Source organism: Thunnus maccoyii, chromosome 9 (assembly GCF_910596095.1).
Source record: "Thunnus maccoyii chromosome 9, fThuMac1.1, whole genome shotgun sequence".
Lineage (NCBI taxonomy): Eukaryota > Metazoa > Chordata > Actinopteri > Scombriformes > Scombridae > Thunnus > Thunnus maccoyii.
Window position 1 is genome coordinate 18,339,149 of NC_056541.1, and position 20,162 is coordinate 18,359,310.

The 20,162-nt window shown below is 40.1% G+C and overlaps 1 protein-coding gene across 4 annotated transcripts; it reads left to right on the top strand.

Annotated features, from left to right (window-relative positions):
- Nucleotides 1–517: 517 nt before the first annotated feature.
- LOC121903641 (MLX interacting protein) lies at nt 518–18,745 on the top strand. Of its 4 annotated transcripts, none has more exons than XM_042420863.1 (17): nt 518–1,122; nt 5,606–5,712; nt 6,255–6,340; nt 7,003–7,092; nt 7,235–7,276; nt 7,647–7,887; nt 8,145–8,234; nt 8,416–8,510; nt 9,580–10,168; nt 10,942–11,042; nt 11,686–11,797; nt 11,881–11,996; nt 13,355–13,462; nt 13,587–13,714; nt 13,818–13,941; nt 14,878–15,007; nt 16,527–18,745. In XM_042420863.1, exons 1-17 carry the CDS (start codon nt 815–817, stop codon nt 16,631–16,633), a joined length of 2,574 nt encoding a protein of 857 aa, XP_042276797.1. In that variant the 5' UTR covers nt 518–814; the 3' UTR covers nt 16,634–18,745. The 4 variants fall into 4 exon arrangements, with proteins under 4 accessions (XP_042276797.1, XP_042276799.1, XP_042276798.1 ...); XM_042420865.1 differs by having other exon boundaries at nt 7,716–7,887; XM_042420864.1 differs by having other exon boundaries at nt 7,241–7,276.
- The last annotated feature ends 1,417 nt before the right edge of the window (nt 18,746–20,162 follow it).

Here is a 20,162-nt window from a genome sequence, read left to right on the forward strand (position 1 = left end):
CTCCTCTGATTGCGTTTGCTGCGTGTGAGGTACACTGACATTAGTGAAACGTTTTTCAACACAACGTACATTTCGTATCCTGGCTGCTTCTTTTTTTGTTTACAGAGTAACAAAAAACTTTTTTAGTAGTTATTATAATGTGTTATCTGCATCCTTGATGTGTAGCCTATATTTATATTGAGTTTCTATATTTTTCATTGTGTGGACAGCTAATGAATAGCAGTGCAAATTGTGTTCAGGTGTCAGTAGTGTTGCACTTTAATGCACTGCGCTTTCTTTTTTCTCTTGGGATTTATATGTTTTTAACGGAATTTTGTGGGTATACATCTTTATCCTTTCTTGTTGCACTGCTGTGAGCTGAGAGGAACAGCATTTACATTTTTTAAAGTATGCAAGTAAACAAGAAAATGACAATAAACTAAATGTTGAGTGCAGTGCGACCTGTCGCCTCAGGTTTATTTTGAGTTCTGTGGTGGGTGGGGCTCCGACTGACCAATCAGAAACACTTTGACACAGGAACTTCCTGCTCCGGACAGAGGAGCCTGCTGGGATGGGCTTCAGCAGTTTTTTTTTGTCAGCTGGTGCCTGCGACTACGTCAACTACCTAACAAGACAACAACAAGTTAACTTGGGCCATTAATTACGAACAACCTGCTTTCAGATGGGTGCACCGAGGGCCCAGACTCCGCGGCAGCAAGCTGACAAACTTTAACCGGCAGCAGCCTCTTTGCAAGCCTCATGAGAGGGACAGTTTGGTTGTCCTAGCTTGCTGGCTAACGTTAGCTATTTGTCTGCTGAGCTAACGACTGGGGAGATGTCTTTTCGGCAGAAATACCGTCGCCCACCGGCGAGTATAAAGCAGGAGCAGGACGACGACTCTGACGCGGAGGAGACTCACCTGGGTCTGAGGAGGACGGACGGGCTGGAGTCCCAGATCATCCACAGTGGACACTTCATGGTGTCGTCGCCCCACAGCGAGCACCCCCCGAAGAAAGGCTACGACTTCGACACTGTCAACAAACAGACCTGTCAGACTTATCATTTTGGCAAAGCGAGCGCATCGCACTTCTCCATAGATGCTTCACTGACCAAACTATTTGAATGCATGACCCTCGCGTACAGGTAAGTTATAGGTTAACACACGTCACAGCCCCCCCTTCAGTCTCACTTTACCTCTTCATCGTGTTCAATGTCCATATCTATTCTATCTATATCTATATCTATATCTATAACTACATCTATCTATTCAGATCCATACTGTCAGGCATTGGACACACTGCTGTGAAATTACAGTCACGAGCCTCCTTTCCATGTAACTTCCTGCTTTATCACTTTTATGGTCTGTGTTCAGTTTAGTGTTAGTGGTGGACAAAGTACTCCTCCCCTATACTTATATAGAAGTACCAACACAATAGAGTAATAATACATCACAAGGAAAGTCCTGCATTCACAAGTATGATCAGGAAAACAAGTGTACTCCCTCTACAGACAAAAGGGCCCCTGAGACTGATGTTTTATTACATGATTTGATTGTTAATAATCAATTTATAAGCAACAATTTCCTGTTGCTGCTGGTCAAAGTGTAGCTAGTTAAAACTACTTTATCTTAAGTTTCCTCCAGTGGTTACAAACCTACGGGTTGGGCCCTCTCTAAGGGGTCACAAGATAAAGCTGAAGGGTCATGAGATGATTAATGGGAGCGGAAAGAAGAAAAAAAAAGTTCTGCTGCACTGATTAGTCGACTAATCGATAAGTTGCCAACTATTTTGGTAATTGATTAATTGTTTTGAGCTATTTTTTTATGAAAAAATGTCCAAATTCTTTGAATATGTTGGTGTTGTGGACTGTTGGTCGAAAGAAAACAAGACATTGATGGACATGTTTGACCATTTTCTGACATTTTATAGGCCAAACAACTAATCATTTAATCAGGAAAATAGTCAACAGATTAATCAATAGTGAAAATAATCGTTAGTTGCAGTCCCACAGGTCTTTATTCTTTTCAAATATTGGAGATATTGGAGAGGTTAAATGACTATTTAAAAGAAACCATCTGAGTAGTTTAGAGGAGAAATCGCTCGCAACTCATAACGCACAACAAGGATGAAAACTTCTGGTTTAAGCTCTAACAGTGTGTTGTATTTTATAAGCTTATCATATGCTGTTTAATATAGAACCATAATCTTAAAAGTAGTAATTGCCTCTTTAAAATAAATGTAGTGTAGTAAAAAGTGCAATATTTCACCCGTGGTCTCTGTTTAGACATTAAGAGCTCTGAGGACAGGACGGCCTGATGAACTCGCATCACCTCGTCATTGCCCTTGAATACAAGCTCTTTGTTCTAATCTGGGGTGGAACAATCTCAATCGGCAATCAGAAACAACAAACCGTAATCTTTCATTGGTATCGAGCCAAAATAAACTACCGAATAAGGAGAGCTTTAGCGTGCCCCGTCGAAGCTGATGTGGTCCGTGCAAGCCTGAAAAATTAGTAGGCGGATCTGACACTGTTCTTTCTTTATGAGAAAGGAGTTCGTTTTGTGTGTTGAAAGCGCTGAGAGAACAGCTCCAGGCTTGTTCAGCAACTCCTGAATGAAACAGTCATAACATATGGATTACATAACGTTCTCGCTGAGCTGCTGTAGGTCAGGTGGTACAGCAAGTCTGCCATTAATGATAGGGTGGGTGCGATTTTATCCCTAAGCAAACAAATAAATGCAGTCTACAGGTTGACAATGAATTCTTGTTCCCTGGATATCAGCTGACTTCATCTCTGAGTGAAGGTGAACAGTCCGAAAAGATATGTGGAGTGATATCTTACTTTCTCTCGCTCTCTGTAAACCAGCTGTTTTTTCATGAATCCAGATTTAATTTTGAGAGTGTTTGAAAAAGAGCTGTCATGTATTACATAATCCCATATTTACTCTGTTTATTATTAATTATTATTTCTGAGACTCTGGCTGTCTGAACAATTATCAAATTATTGGAAATGAGATGCACGGTTATGACTGTAGATAATAATAATTACTATTTATTTATCTAGTCAAAAGAAATGACAAATAACCAGAGCTCATAGAAATGTTCTCAAATCTTTTATTTATTGCTGCACAACAGCATGAACAAAATATTTAGTCTTTATGTGAAACAGAGACATTGAAACAATACAATGTTTGGATTGGATTGGATCAATGATAAATTGTTAAACAAAAATCATAATTGGATTTGATTGATGGTGTTTCAGCACTAGACGTGGCTTAAAAATGACAAAGAACAATTATAGTTCCACATAATGTCACCACATAACATGCCACCATGTTCCTATTTGTGGTATAAATGTTTTGTGTGCTGGACTTTTTTCTACAAGCTGTACAACTCTACAGATTAAAGGGCAGGTTCACAATTTTCCAGTGTCCATATGAACAGGTTTTGCTCGCTGTAATTATTCCTCCTGTTCATACTGACTATTTGATGATGTCTTCATAATGCACTTACAATGTATGTAAGAAAATCTGCTGTCCTCATTTTGAGCAGAAATGTAGTTTATCTGAAGCTAAGTTAAGTGATTATCTTCTACAGTTATAGACGATAACTAATTTGGATGACTGAAGCTTCGTTTTAGCTTCAAATAAACATTCAAATAGATTTTTGCATGGAAGTAGGACTGTAGATTTTGTCCTCCATCACTTACATTATAAGTGCATTATGAAAGGATCTTCTAATGGTCAATATGAACAGGAGGAATGATTACATGTGCCAACGTTCATTTCAGTACCTGGCTATTGTTTCAGGACTGACTTGAAAAATGTTGACCCTGTCCTTTAAACCATTTTAAACAATGTCATTGATAACGCGGCCATGTCCAATGAAGGATAAAAGGATTGTAATTGTCCAGACATAAACCAAAAGGCGCAAATATGCTGTTGTTGTTAACCAGATATCAAGACGCAGGCTGTAACAAAAAATGCTGGGCTCACATTCCCCGTGGCTCTCTGTTTACAGCTTAAGTGTCACTGTCACGTTGGTGCAGAGCCAGCTGCTCAGAGGATTCCCTCTAACTTTGCAAATGGCACCAACTTGGACTCATCCGGGAGACTAATTATAGACCAGGAAAGCACTACTATCAGTAACTGCTGTTGTCATTCATCCTGAATGGAGAACTGATTGTGTCTATGTGCATGTTTCCCCTATAAAACTACCCACCTACTTATTTACACAGCTTTTTTTAGTCCCAAGGACATATAGAGAAAGTAAGCACTCAAAATGAAAACGGGGGGGGGACAGCAAAATCCTGGAAGGACAGGAAAAAAAGACAGGACAGGAAGGACAGATTGTTAAGAAGACAGGAAGGAAGGAAAAGAGGAGAAACTGTTGAGATAACTCTTTTGGAATGTGATAAACGTGGCCCTTACCACAGCAGAGTGGGAAGAAAAATATACTTTCTCCTTGATGGTCATTATTATCTCTTCTTCTGATAAAAAATAACTATTAACTATTAACAAGGAGCTTGAATACAGTCAGTAAGACCTTAAACATCATATCTGCCTTCTTTGAGCTCACAGAGTTTCAGTCCATTGTGGGACAACGCAGCTGTCTGTTATTTCCAGTTTAACTCTTCACTCGACCGGACTCTCTATTCCTCTGATGTCGCCTTGTTTTTCACTGAATAGCGCAGGTGTGTTTTTCAATGCTGGGTTATTTGACTTGAATTTGACCTTGATGGACTTCTTATTGTTTTGCTTGCTCGCTGTATTTCTTGACATACCAGTGTTGATCAAGGTGACCTTTACCTCTCTTTTTCTTGAACTAAACCTGTTTTTTCAGGATAGACTTGCCTCTTCTTGTGTCAATAGACAACTCACCGATTCAGTCAGTAAAGAAAAACAAGCTTTTGCTGGGCTTAGATAGTTCACCTTTATTATTCACACTTTATGTCATTCGCGTTTATACACAATTTGTACAATTAAGTTTTGGGGATCATTGCACAGCGTCAGTATTTGTTAGTATGTCATTCAAGGTGACAAACACGTCTGTTATTAAAGCTTAGCCAAATAATTGATAATAAAACAAGAATGGTGTCATGTTACAGTGATATAGGGGAAGGTTAAAACATTTTGTAGGTCTGATCCTGTACAAACAAGGGGCTTCCTCTGCTAATAATGCAAAGAAAATCACTTTGAAATGGTAAATGGGCTGCGTTTGTACAGCGCCTTTCTGGTCTTCCAACCACTCAAAGAGCTTTACATTACATGCCAACATTCACCCATTCACACACACACATTCATATACTGATAGCAGAGGCTGCAAGTTGCTAACCTGCTCATCAGGAGGAGTTTCTAATGCTCATTCACACACACACACACACACACACACACACACACACACACTCACACAACAATGGCACAGCCTTTTGGAGCAATTTTGGGGTTCAGTATCTTGCCGAAGGACACTTCGACATGCGGACTGGAGGAGCCAGGAGTCAAACCACCGATCTTCCGACTGGCTCCAACTCTGAGCAGCAGCCACCCCTATGGTGTTCTACTGGTGATCTGCATGTACTTGATTTGTTTCTCACTTGAAATTGTTTCACTGTTTTATTGTCTTTTCAGTGGTAAGTTGGTTTCTCCCAAATGGAAAAACTTCAAAGGGCTAAAGTTGCTTTGGAGAGACAAGATCCGCCTCAACAACGCCATATGGAGAGCCTGGTATATGCAGTGTAAGAGTTCCACTCTGTCTTTTGTTATATATCCATATTCTCATAGTGAAGGCAGTGTTGATTAGTGTTTTATTTAGCGTGACTTGAATTTAACACTACTTTCAATCAAGCTACGGTGGATATGTGTCCACCTGCATCTCGCCTTATTTGGGATCCAGTGTGTCAGCAGGCAGATATTGGCACGGTGCTTGTCACCTGCTGCAGTAGTAAATGTTTGTTTACATGCCATAAGCAGTTTTGTGACAGTGACTAACGGCATCTCTCATTCATGTCACACAAACTGGGTCAAGCTTTTCATGAGCTATGAGCTGAGCTATGACCGTTCACCTAAAGCCGTTCATGTTGTTGTTGTCTGCATACATCGTATCAGAAATTGAATTTCTATTGTAGGATTCGCAAAAGAAAGAAAACAGAAGTGAAACAGAAGTCAAATGTCAGCGTTTGCTATAAGATGTTCATTAATTTTAGTTGTGTTGTAAATGTCAGTCTGATGTGTGTATTTTCAAGTGTGAATGACTTTAAGGTTGTGTTTCTATTCCTAGATGTCGAGAAAAGGGAGAATCCCGTTTGTCATTTTGTGACCCCCCTCGATGGAACTATGGACTTGGACGTGCATCGTCCTGCGGAGGTAAATATAGAAAAATACGATCATTTTGTGCATTTCCAAACAGAAACACTGACTTTTTGTTCTCTCTCTTGTTACCAAAATCCTCCCTTGGATGATTTTTTTATGTCCAGTCTCTCAGACTGACACAGTGATGCAGGTCAAACACCTGTATGGACGCAGGTCAGACACTGCCTGGCTTTGGTGAACTGACGTTGCTACCACGAATGAAAATGAATTAAATGATACCAATGTTTAAATGTTGTTTAACTGACCCACCAGTCCACACCTTTACTAGAAAAAGCTTATCAGTATGACAGCTGTTGAATATCTTAAGAAGAAAGAGAGAGAGAGAAAAGAAAGTGCACGTGTGTGGGCGATGGAGAAAGTGTGCGGATGTACAGACAGAGAGATGTAACTGAAACTTTACTTTTATCTGGTAATTATTCAGTCAGTGCAAATTTATCAGTTAAATGTTTGGATCTACACTGCACACTGGAGTCTCTGCTAACAGCTTCGAGTCACGTTACATGATCGTCTGCTGTCTGAAAGGGGTATCAGATGCTTGTTCGGTCTGCGGTTCGGTGCTAATGTTCCCCTTGCCTCTTCCTTTCGGTGTCCTGTGTGTTTTATGGTTGACTTTGGCGTATTTCCCATCTCCTCTTCCTCTTCTTCTTCTTCTGCAGGCTGTTGCCACAGAGGGGAAATGCTGGAAAAGAAGAATTGAAATTGTCATAAGAGAATATCACAAGTGGAGGACGTACTTTAAGAAAAGGGTAGAGTATAGTGCAGTTTTTCAAAAATATATTGTAACATTTCAGTATTTGTGCAAGAAATACTGTACATTTCTTCTATGTACCTGTTTGTTTGATTATAAAACATTAGTATTAAACTAATATGCTATTCAATTTTTTGTAGTTACAGAAGCACAAGGATGATGACCTCTCAAGCTTGCTTAAGGTATGCAAAGAAAAAATGCATCATGCTCCACCCACCAAAGCACTTTTAGTATCAACATTACTATCAACTTCTGATCATCAGTCAGATGTCGATATAAATGGAATCAACTCATTCCAACTTTCACACTATTAACACTTTTTAACGGATTATTTTCGATCGCTTGCACCTAATTTAGGTTGTAACTTGTTGACAGACACATAATAAATATTAATAAGGTGTTTTTTAAGACTAGAGCATGTGTTGTCATGTTGTTAAAGTTTTTGTTTTGCCATTATTTGAATTTAGTGTCATCCCATGTTGGCTGTACTCAACACTGCATGCTTTTTGTGTCATTAACCGGCTTGGTTGCTTGCATTTTGAACACTCAAAGGGGCCAGAGGAGCAGTTATCACTGTTTGGGGAAGTCTCTCCAGACATGCTCCGTGTCTCCTTTTATCAGGATGAAGAGATTGTTGCACGCCGCGTGCCTCGTAAGCATAATGAAACACCCGCCCCTATGGAGATGGACCCTCTCTTTGACATGGACGTTCTGATGTCTGAGTTTTCAGACACGTTGTTCTCCACGTTGGCCTCGCACCAGCCCATAGCCTGGCCCAATCCGAGGGAGATTGGTGAGAAAATAATCAGCTGTCTATTTTATGAAATTGGTAGAGACATCCTAATTAAAGTTAAGCGTTTTTCCACTCACTCAGTGCTTGATTTAATTATTATTTTTTAATTAAGCTCCTACTTTTTCTGTTGTGTCTTTCTATAAAGTATCAATCTTAATATGAACACTGCTGAAGGCTGATTTTCTGCCATATGTCTGTCAAAATGCCGGCGTTTCTTCCTCCCGCCGTCCCTACCTCTGCCTCTTTACCTTCCACAGCTCACGCAGGGAACGCTGACATGATCCAACCAGGACTGATCCCCTTACAACCCAACCTAGACTTCATGGACTCCTTTGATCCACTTCAAGGTAGCAGTAAGGCACCACCCGTAGCTGCAGTAACACTGCGCACACACTAATGGTGCACACGTTACGGGAATCAAGCCCACATGTTCTAGTAACTCTGCTACAGCTGTTGGCTTGTGCCTAACACAAAAAAAGTAGTGTGGTTTATACTAACCTCTAGCTAACATAGAGACTCTTGTTTCAGACTTATTTCACAGCCTCCGTCAGCCCGTCTTCCCCTCTGTTTCCCCCACTGCATCATCTGTCACCCCTCTACCCAGCAGCAGCTCTCAGTCACAGGTAAACACCGAGCCCAGGCTCAGTCTCTAACACACACCACCATGAGGAGAGTTTGTTGTTTTAAGATTTAAGACTTACGGTTTTGTTTTGTTTTTTGGTCAATTTACAAGGATTTCCGCCACACCTTCTACCATCTTTCTGTCTGAATGTAGTTACACAAAAAATGTAAAATAATAATATTACTAAACTATATTTACATAGCACCTTTCACACATGACTTGCTACTCAAACTGCTTAACATTGAAGCGATATTCTTCTCAGAATCAAACACTCAAAATATGGCTAAATATTCTGCTCCTGTCTCACGTTGTCGTCCTCTTTGAAGCTCCCCCAGAAGTAATTTATTGAGCCATATGTGTGTCAGATTTTCTTTTGAGTCCTGGAACACAGTTTTGTCATAAAGTCCTTGTCTGACTTGTAGGTACAAATTGTTTATTTGGGAGCTTTGCCTAGGAGATATTTTGGCAGCATGTGAGCGTAGTTATGGGGAGATATTTCAACTTGTAAAAGAGTATTAAAATCTGTTCTTCGTTTCACTGGAAGCCATTACAGGAACTGAAGAACAGGAGTGATGTGACCTCTTCTGTTTGCTTCAGTTGAAACTGCATCAGTATCTTCTGTATGAGTTGTAACGTTGTTGTTTTTCCTTTGGATCTGTATTTCATTAAACCTCTTAAAAACTATACAGGCATATTCTTAAAGGAAATGTGATTTGTATCTGCTGAACAGAAAGACTATAAAAAGTGGAAATGCCGCTAGTTAGATAAAGATTTTTCCACAGTTCTGTCACATTAATTAAAGACACATTCGGAATTTTCTTATGTGCAAGCTGGTTGCAGTTGTGATATAAATTTTAATTAATGCCCAATTAATCCATATTGAGCTGCCAGGGGAAAAAGTATTCATTCATATTTGAAGGAATAGTGAATCCACTTCTCTTATTGTTATTAGTGACAAATAAATGTGTAGAGTTTCCAGCTAATATGAACATATGTAGAACTGCCTCTTCACTGTAAGAAAGAAAGGACTAAATGTGTTTGTTCCCTTTTCCTTTGTTGTTCCTCGCCAGGCCCAGTTAATGTCCTCCATGCAGCTCACAAGCAACCACATCTCCCCTCCTGGCCCCCTGCCCATCCCCACTCCCATGGCCAGTCAAACCAGTGGAACAGGTGGTGGTGGGGATGCTGCCTTTGTACAAAACTACATGCCTCTGTTTCCCGGGCACGTGGCGCCCAGTAATCAAGCAGTAGTTTCCTCAGTCTCTCAGACGTTATCCCATGATCCGCTGGCACAGTGCCTCCCAGGTCAGAGCATGGTCTCAGCAGCACCCATGGTTCCCTCACCCTTGGACAACACAGCAGCTCTGGACGAGACCGTAGCACCATCTGTGATCACACACACAGCCTCTTCCATTGTCACACCCAGCGCCGCTGCCACCACCTTCACCCACGGCTCAGAATATAACTCCATATCCACACAACCTCCACCTCCTCCGTCCCAACTCCAATCCTTAGCTCCGCTGCCTGCCACCTCTGTCCAGCACCCTCAGACGTTTGTCTTGCCTCGCCCCTTTCAGTCATCCAGTGCCAACAAAAACCGCCCCGTGCAAAGGATTGCTCCTGCTAACCCCGTCCACCCCCCCCAACTTATCCTCACAGGTCTGTTGTCTCCGATTTTTCAGATCAAAGTATTGATTCTGCATTTGTAGAAATTGTGCATTTAACCCCTTTTGATCCAACAGTGGAGCCGTGTCATTTTTTTACCACAAGATAGCGCTCAAGCTTTTCTTACATACAAGTCAAGTAGTCAAGCTGATTTTCTGAGATGATGAAGAAAAATTGAGTACAGACATCTGAGTCACTGTACTGTGACTGTGCTTGTACTAGTGCTGATGCATGTGGCAAACACAGAAATGAATGTCTCCTGGAAGATTTCCAGTGGAAGTGCTCTTATTGTGCTCTCAATGTTTTTATTTTTTATTTAACATAATATTTAGTTTTGTTCAGCAAGATAATGAGTTCAAAATGTCATTAGTTGTCAGGATTTCTGAACCACAGAAACAGTTATTATACTGTTTTTTTGATAAAGTGTAAAACTAATGTTAGGCTAATACTGTCTACAACAATTATTCTGTAACAATATTCTGCCTACATGTTAATAGAACAGCTTATCTTTGCAAATCTCATAACAGTCTAAAAATTGCACTCCATGATATTAAAGAATGCAATTTTTGACCTGAAATTTGTTCAAAAAGATGAACTATGTCAGAGTTCTGTTGATCACAGAGCTCATTTTCTGCATAAATGAAAACCACCGAGGAAGAAAAAGCACTGAAGATGTGGCCCATGTGTCAAAACTGATAACTCACGCACGGATCATGCACATTAAACTCTGGATGCTGCCTCTCACTGTCAACTTTCACTTTTCACAGGGCCTTTCCCAGGTCATGGCAATGCTGTGATTGTTACACCAACGCCGATGAAAGCAGAGGTGGGCCCCAATACAGTGGTGCTCACTCCTCATCTTGCAGGGGTAAGTTCTCAGCTCAGTCACTGTCTTTTCCTCTTACATACTGTATATCAGTCTTTCAGCTATAGTGGGTCTTGAAATAACTGAGCTGCCGGTAGAAAATTACACAACTACAACTTAAAGATTTCAACATAAGTTCTTTTTAGGGCTGCAACTAATGATTATTTTAACGATCTAATGACTATTAATTAAACTGTCGATTATTTTCTCATTTTATTGATTAGTTGTTTGATCGATAAAATGTCAGAAAATGGTGAAACATGTTGATCACTGTTTCGCAAAGGCCAAGATGACGTCCTCAAATGTCTTGTTTTGTCACAACCAACAGTCCACAACCCAAAGATATTTAGTATACATTAGAATACTAAATAAACCAGAAAATATTCACATTTGAGAAGCTGGAATCAGAGAATTTGAACTTTTTTTTTCTTAAAAAAAATTACTCCAAATGATTGATTAGTGATTCATTTAATAGGTGACAACTAATCGATTAATTGACCCATCATTGCAGCTCTAGTTGTTTTTGCTCTGTTGTGAGCACTTCATAAATAAGTAATTAAACTTCTTGTTGCAAAGCAAAGCTCAGGTGATCAATACAAGTGAAGTCAGTGGATCTTTTAACTTTTTTTTTCTTTTCTTTTCTCAGTCATCTGGATTTCATGTTGTGTCTCAGACGCAAAAGTCTCCCCAGCCGATTGTCCCCAAAGAAAAGTCTTATTCTTCCAGCCGCAAAAACCAGAAACCCTCCTCTAGTGTCGGTGAGAGTTCACTCTACCTAAATGGCATCTCATTACACCAAAACCCACCACTTGCACAAGTCTTTTTTGTTTTTCCTCTCCAGGTCACAGTCAGCCAGGATCAGGTCAAGGGTCGCCATGTGCACTAGATCAAGTTCCTAGTCCCCAGTCACTGATCAGCAGCAGCAGTACGCCTCTGGTAAAGAATGAGCAAAACCAGGTTTGTGTTTGTGTTCATATATTTTAACATCACTCATTTTTGTGAGCATATTGTCTTTTTGCACTTTATATGTAAGGCATATACACTCATCGGCGACTTTATTAGGTACACCTTGCTAGTACTGGGTTGGACCCCCTTTTGCCACCAGAACTGCTTTAATTCTTCGTGGCTTAGATCCAACAAGGTGCTGGAAAATCTCAGAGATTTTGGTCCATGTTGACATCAGAGCATCAGGCAGTTACTGCAGATTTGTGGGCTCCACATCCATGATGCCAATCTCCCGTTCCACCATATCCCAAAGGTGCTCTATTGGATTGAGATCTGGTGACTGTGGAGGCCATTTGAGTACAGTGAACTCATTGTCATGTTCAAGAAACCAGATTGAGATGATTTGAGCTTTGTGACATGGCACGTTATCCTGACAGAAGTAGCCGTTAGAAGATGGGTACACTGAGGTCATAAAGGGATGGACATGGTCAGCATCAATACTCAGGTAGGCTGTGGCGTTTAAACAATGCTCAGTTTACTAAGGGGCCCAAAGTGTTCCAAGAACCATCTACCAGCCTGAACCATTGATACAAGGCAGGATGGATGCTTTCTTGTTGTTTACGCCAAATTCTGACCCTATCATCTGAATGTTGCAGCAGAAATCGAGACTCATGAGACTAGGCAACGTTTTTCCAATCTTCTGTTGTCTAATTTTGGTGAGCCTCTATGAATTGTAGCTTCAGTTTCCTGTTTTTAGCTGACAGGAGTGGCACCCGGTGTGGTCTTCTGCTGCTGTAGCCCATCTGCTTCAAGGTTCGACATGTTGTGTGTGGCCATTCTCCTCCGACCTCTGCCATCAACAAGACATTTTCCCCCAAAGAACTGCTGCTCACTGGATATTTTCTCTTTTTCGGACCTTTCTCTGTAAACCCTAGAGATGGTTGTATGTGAAAATCCCAGTAGATCAGCAGTTTCTGAAATACTCAAACCTGCCTGTCTGGCACCAAGAACCGTGCCACATTCAAAATCACTTAAATCACCTTTCCTCCCTATTCTGATGCCTGGTTTGAACTTCAGCAGATCATTTTGACCATGTCTGCATGCCTAAATGTGCTGAGTTGCTGCCATGTGATTGACTGGTTAGATATTTGCTTTAACAAGCCGTTGAACAGGTGTACCTACTAAAGTGACTGGTGAGTGTAGATAGAAAGCTGTAAGGAAAGGTATCATTTTGACAGACTGAATTTAATGCCTGGACAAATATATAACCCTGTTTGTAACATCAGTGGCATTTCCCCTTTTTTAACCACTCATTTGTGAATTGTGACAAACAAAACCTGTGTAATATTTCCACTGCTGTTGTGTAACAGAGCCGGAGAACAACACACATATCTGCTGAGCAGAAGAGAAGATCAAACATAAACATTGGCTTTAAAACACTCTGCAACCTGGTTCCCACACTTAAGTCCCAATCAAATGTAAGTCTGTGTCTGTGTTTCTTCATAAAACATCACTATTTTTGTCTATATTTGTTCACAGTATTTGCTGCACATGTTCTAAATATTCAAATTCCCCTAATGTTCAATAACTGTGTGCGTTTAGATCAGTAATGCAGTCACATTGCAGAAGACAGTAGAGCACATTGGGAAGCTCCAGCAAGAGAGGCAGCAGATGCAAGAAGAGGTCAAGAGATTGCGAGAAGAGATAGAGGAGCTCAACGCCTCCATAAAGTACGTCAACACACTGTATTTTCTGTTATCAGTCGTCTGATGCACAGACATTTAACACATTATCTCTCAACTGTTTTTGTCTTATGTCACTGCTTAATCACAGCCTGTGCCAGGAACAACTACCTGCAACAGGAGTGCCCAGCACGCGGCATCGCTTTGACCACATGCAAGAGAAGTTCAATGAATATATCAAGAGCCGCACTCTCCAGAACTGGAAGTTTTGGATTGTATCCTTCAATGCAAGAGCTCTGACTGAAAACAGCCTCTGCATTAAAACAATACAAAGGGCACTGTTGTTAAAGGTACCTGTAGAGTGACGTCAGTACACTGCACAGCAGTTTCAGATACTATTAGACCGGATTTTACAACTCTGTCATCATGGTGTCATTTTTATCTTTTGTTTGTGATGATCAAAGTAAAGAGTAGTAATATCTTGATTTGATGTGGAATGTGTCTCTGAGAGGCACTTTAAGATAAGAGTGATGCATAATAACATCCTGTGTCATTACATTTCATAGAAAGCAGAGCTTATGCCACTGAAGTATTTTTAAAATCTTCACTCTGCTCTCAGTTAAGTCAAGCTACTGTTAGTCCAGACTGTAAAAACAGACTTATTCAAACTTTATTCATTGGCCACAGTGCCTAAAGGATTTGAAGAATTAATACAAATAACTCATTTTCCACTGTGACATTTTTACCAGTCACATGGTAATTTAGAATGGGAAATTGCTTTGTTATATTATATATAGCAAGAAGACAAATACATGATCAGGCAGAATATCTCAGCATTTTTCTGTACATGGAGCAATACCAGCAATCAGCAATGTTTTAGTAGCCAGGTCAGTTAACCTTTATGTATGCAGTAAATCCTTTATCGCTAACTGCATGCAACGATATGCATGGTTATTATATGAAGGCAATGCAAAGAGACATTTATATCAAATCTTATTACTTCAACAAATTATCCTCAGTCACACTTGTATTGACAATAATTGATGTTTTTAATTACATACTTTTCAGTTCAAGCTAATCTTATAGTCTATATAGTCTTCAAGCATGAAGTGGTTAAAACAAAAGCTACAGTTATAAAGGTTAGAGTCCGAAGCTCTGCCTTTGTACCACTCTGTGTAGTGTAATTGATCCTTGATGGTCATCCACTCCAGTTCAGCATCATTATCAAGCCTCTCTTTGAGTCATTTAACGGGATGGTGTTAACTACAAGCAGAGCAGAGCTGTGCCAGACCACGCTGCAATGGCTCGATCGCCATTGTTCCCTTCCAGTGCTCAGACCCAGTAAGTAAAACACTGTTTCTCCTAGAAATTCAGCACAACACACACACACACACACACACACATAATGGCATATAGGTACTGAATGTCACCTACTCTGAGGCTACAACAGAAAGGACCAGTAGAAGAGGATCTTCTGCAGATAAGAGGGGACAGTCATTCAAGATTTACTTCTTCCTCCTGCCTCTTCCTCTGTTGCAAAACAACCATGACATGACAGGAAATTCAACAGTGCATCGATTTTTTTTTTTTTTTTCCTAAATTAATACATGAAATGACTCCACCTTGAATCTTATGGGCAGGAACCGCGTCGATCACACTTTCCAAGCAATTTTTACCTCCCACTTGGTCAAAATAATGTGCTTTTTCCAGGATTCGATATGACTCTAACAAATACACTTAGTGGATCTGATAATGTTAGGTGACGTCAAAAGATTTTAATCATTTAGTCACAGTTTTAGCAGCTCACTGGTGGGTGAAAACTCTAAGAATTACAAACTCGTCACTCCAGTAATCAAATTATGAATTGTGAGACAGTTTTTTAAATTCCCCTGAGTCATTGTCCTCAGCATGACACACAGGGAAAACCACTCTGGAAAACCATGTAAGTTCTTTCCATTTTTAAAATTTATTTACAAACTACAAAGTTTTTCTTTCAGTTAAAGCTGTGCTTATTAATACTTTTCTACTAACATAACATCTTTTTTTCAATAACAATGAAAACGTGTAATTTGAAAGGTGCCGCTCCTATTGACAAAATCACAGGGAATGATCACAGGACTCAGTTTGTCTTTCAGCTCATTGTGTTGGTTTTAAGACCTGCAGCTTCACCGTTTGGGCTCAGTTTCTCCGCTCTCATCAACCTCGATTCCTGATGTAGCAGGCAACTATTTTAAAAGAAACAGCTCCAATAAACCGACTGTATGCTTCCTTTCCAGCAGTCAAAGTCAGACAGAAACAGTTGGTGACTAGTTGGTGGACATAGTGAAGCAACAGCTAAATAGCCAGATATTTCCATCAGCAGTTGGTGGAGACCAAATCAGAGCTAAAAAGAGAGTGAATATTGGACTTACATTTGCCAGGTGGCCAGAAACATGACTTCAAAAAATTCCCATATTTGCAGGATGGCAAGTGTTTGCTCACACATTCATCATATCAGCTTGATTTTACATAAATTACTGCAGGTTTAATGCAATAAAGACAGCTTTTTGCATGTTGTTTTCTCAAAGTTTTTCAGTTTTCTTTTCATTTCCTGTGAATAACGTCCAGAACTGGGCCTATCACAAACATCACAAAAAGAGCTGTGGTATGTTTTTAAACAAAATCCATGCCACTTTCACATCAGTCCCACTTCTCACCCAGTAAGCACAAATATTTGAGACGTTGTATCAAACTACAAAATCACCGACTTAAAAAACTGTGAGCCATTTACTGTGCAGGCCAACTGTGTAGCTGCTGGCTTCACACTGCTGTGCTGTACAGGCAGGTCATGGTCAATAAACTGTGCTTCACTATTTTTCAGTGGTGCTGAGTACGCTTCGTCAGCTGAGCACAACCACGTCCATTCTTAGCGACCCATCCCTGCTGCCTGAAGAAGCCATCCAGGCTGTCACGCACACAGACGTGTAGACTGGCTCGCAGAGGAGGCGAGGTGTCCTGAGGAGCCTCCACACCACGTCATCATGAACCTTCCAACAGCAATCGTCCAAATGACATATCACTACTTTACCTTATAGCCATTCAGCAAGGTCGCCAGGTCTTCCACAGATCCACGACTTCCTCCGGGATAATAAATGAGAGAAATGCAAGCTACATCTGGCTTACTTTGTATGTACAAGGGTCCTGCATTTGTTCTGTTGCACACTGATTCTTTGGGAATGATGCACACGGGGGGCCCTACCTTTGATTTTTAGAAGCATTTTATCACATTATATTTGAATGACAGCAACAACCCTTGGTGATAATCTTCGAAATACATTATTGGAAGGGGGTACTTGTTTGCTTTTTGAACAACAGTATATATTTAAATTGAACTTACTTTTATAATACAGAAAACACAACATTGTGTTGAAAAAGGGAAATATTGAGTGATTGATAATTTTGTGTCTTCTCTTAGATGTATAAAGTGTATGGACATGATGGTTTGATCATGAGGAGATGAGATGAATGTGGGATTTTTAGGACTATAGCTGGCAGTATAGTGGTCTATAAGATAAGAGCTTTATTGTATTTTCCACCCCTCATTTACTCAGGTGAATGCCAGTGAACAATAGTGGTTTCCTGGTGGCTTTCTGTCTGTGCTGAACATCCTCCTTCATACTTTGCTTGCTCTGCCCATTTCTAGTGAGTTTGACTGCAAAATGTACTAGAAAGCAGTCATCTTAGATACACACATGGGTTTCTACTGGGCAAGTCGCAGCAGCATGGAGCGATATTACTTACAGCCCTCATAGGGAGCATAACTGAAAAAAGCAGTACAGATTATTCACATGTACGGTGTTACAAGATCTTAGCTGAATGCACAGTAGCTGTAGGAGTATTTTCTGTTCTTTATTGGTCACTCAGGGCTGCGCTGGTGAGCGTAATTATTTACCATTCAGCTATGAACAAATCAAGTCAGGATCCTTCTCAGCAGGAAAACATTTTGGCTGTAACATCACATAGTTTGATTTACCAATGTCTCTGTTTTTCTGCTGGAAGTTACACTAATTTATAATGTGTGGTAATGGCAGACGCAGGAGAAAACACACTGAAACAGACCAAAAGCCATATATGATTGTGTTACTGACAACATCTGTTGACGGCTTGAGAATTAGACTCTGTCAGCCTTAAGGTCGAATAAAGTGCCCTTACCGGTGATCTCTGCAGGCTGATTAGTCTGTCTTTTTCTTTAAAAAAAAAAAAAAGATTTGTGGTTCAGCACTCCTCAGGCAGACATGGATTTTGTGACTTGTGTTTTTACTTTCTGTTCTGCAGAACAACCGAGTTTACTCTTTGACTTTTACAGTAGAAAAAGGAACCATTGATAGTTGTTATTTGATAAATGAGCAGCTTTTTGTGTGCCGTCATGTTGGTTTTTTACTTTTCTACGACATAAAAATCACTTTATCACTTAAGATTTACCTGTGCATGTAAAGCTGCTCAATTTACAGTAAGACGGGGATGGCACTTGTAGCCTATTTGCAGTGTTGACTCAAAATAGGCCAATGTGATGTGGCAAGTGTGAAGTATAGATGTCATATTCACCCAAAAGGATGTTATTGCTACTGTAAGAAAATTAAACCCCACCTCTGTATGCAGTTACGGGGATGATTTTGTGATTATGATTGTTTTTTTTCCCTTCAAACTGAGAATTGAGACATGATTTAACTTATGACATAAAGCCCTAATGTTCCACTGCAGCTTGGCATTTGTGTGGTGATTGTTTTGTTTCTTCTTCATCCAGTGATTTTAAAGTGTTTCGTCATACCAGGTTGGATTTCTAACTTGTTTGAAGTTTCTGTGAAGGCGTTTTGCTCTGGATGATTGTACAGTGTATTGTTGCAGATTGGTTCTGCCCACGTTTTCCCCCCAAATTTAGTATTGTATTTTATTTGTGTATTTGTGTTAAACAGTAAAGATATTTTCTTATGCTGCATCTGAGTGTTTTTTTCCCCCCAAAGTTCCCAAATGTCTTCATGCAACAAGCTTCAAGACGCCTTAAATGGTTGTGAAACACAATAAAAGCAACACAAATGAAAAGTGTGACTTCTTATTACTTTATTTTCAATAAATAACATTAATAATTACTATCACTTATGAGATACTGTTAATAATTGTACCTTAAAGTAATTTCCAGGATAAGTTAACCTTCTCACCCATGTAAAACTGGGTTACAGTAATGATTTGTTTTCTAATAACTTAAAGCAAATGTGTGAAATTAATAAATAGAACATAATTCGCTGAGTTGCTGGTCCAGACTCTGCAGCAGACACTTTAGATACAAATCGATTTCCATCTGCTGCTCAAAGTGGGGCAGGCTGCAGTCCTGGCTGGGTGTGGGCCCGCCGAAACTCTTTTCCACCTCCAGACTGAGCTGGCTGATGGTCAGCAAGTCTTCCTCCAGCTTCGGGATCAGCTTGGACAACTCTATCATTTTGCAGCAAAAGGAGGAGAGCTCCCTGGTCATTGGAGGGCAGGAGGTGTTGGGGAACTCGGATTTAGTCTGCAGGACACGGACTTGATCAGTAGGTGTCAACATCAGTGAACAATGGTGTAGATTAGGTACATTTACTGTTTTTTATGAGTATTTCCATGTTATGGTTACTTTACACTTCACTACATTTGTGGTTACTTTGCATAACATAGAATAATAAGCCTTCCTGAATAGAAAGGTTTTTAGTGCTTTTTAAAAAAACTCTGTGCTACCCTCATTACATATTAATGCATAAATAATAACGATCAAATAATATAAAAGCCTACTGTATCACTGACAGGGTCCATCCTGTATAATTTTACTTCTGTTTAATTACATTTTATTGCTAATTCTTCTGCACTTGTATTAAAACACACTTTGAATGCAGCACTGTTAATTGTAATTAAGTATTTTATGGTGCGCATTTTTTACTTAAATGATCCGAATAAGTCTTCCACCAATGGAGGCACCTGGATGACTTAGGAGCCAAAATTCCTGACTGCCATATAATCTTCCTACAATGTACTGATGCTCTCCAAAGTGGCAAAGCAAGTACAGACCCAGATTGTACAAAAGATGAATAACCATATAATTCATCCCCAATAAGTTACCAGGACTAATCGAAAATCACAGCAGTAAAAATGATTTTAGGAAGCACTAAATGCAACCTTCACCTCCTGAATATTAAAATATAATGAACTGTTTTCATTAGTAAATAGATTTAAGTAAGCTCCAGAAAACTTACGATTCTCCCCAGAAGCTCTCCTGTCCTTTCTCTCATCAGCTGGAGTGATGGCCTCAAGGCCCCGGTACATTGTACATTCTCAACAGCTCTGGAGGCTGCTTGTGCCGTGAACAGGCACAGGAAGATGAGAACTACAGCAGTGAAATGAAGGAGCACATCGGGGAGATGCATTAGATTTGAACACGCACACACACACACAGAGAGAGAGAGAGAGAGAGAGAGAGAGAGAGAGAGAGAGA

What these genes read in the sequence shown, in the direction of transcription:
- LOC121903641 (XM_042420863.1), top strand. Translation starts at nt 815, where the DNA reads ATGTCTTTTCGGCAGAAATACCGTCGCCCACCGGCGAGTATAAAGCAG. An exon ending in ACGTGCATCGTCCTGCGGAG is followed by an intron (nt 6,341 to 7,002) that starts GTAAATATAGAA and finishes CTTCTTCTGCAG; the next exon opens with GCTGTTGCCACAGAGGGGAA. An exon ending in CTCCTTTGATCCACTTCAAG is followed by an intron (nt 8,235 to 8,415) that starts GTAGCAGTAAGG and finishes CTCTTGTTTCAG; the next exon opens with ACTTATTTCACAGCCTCCGT.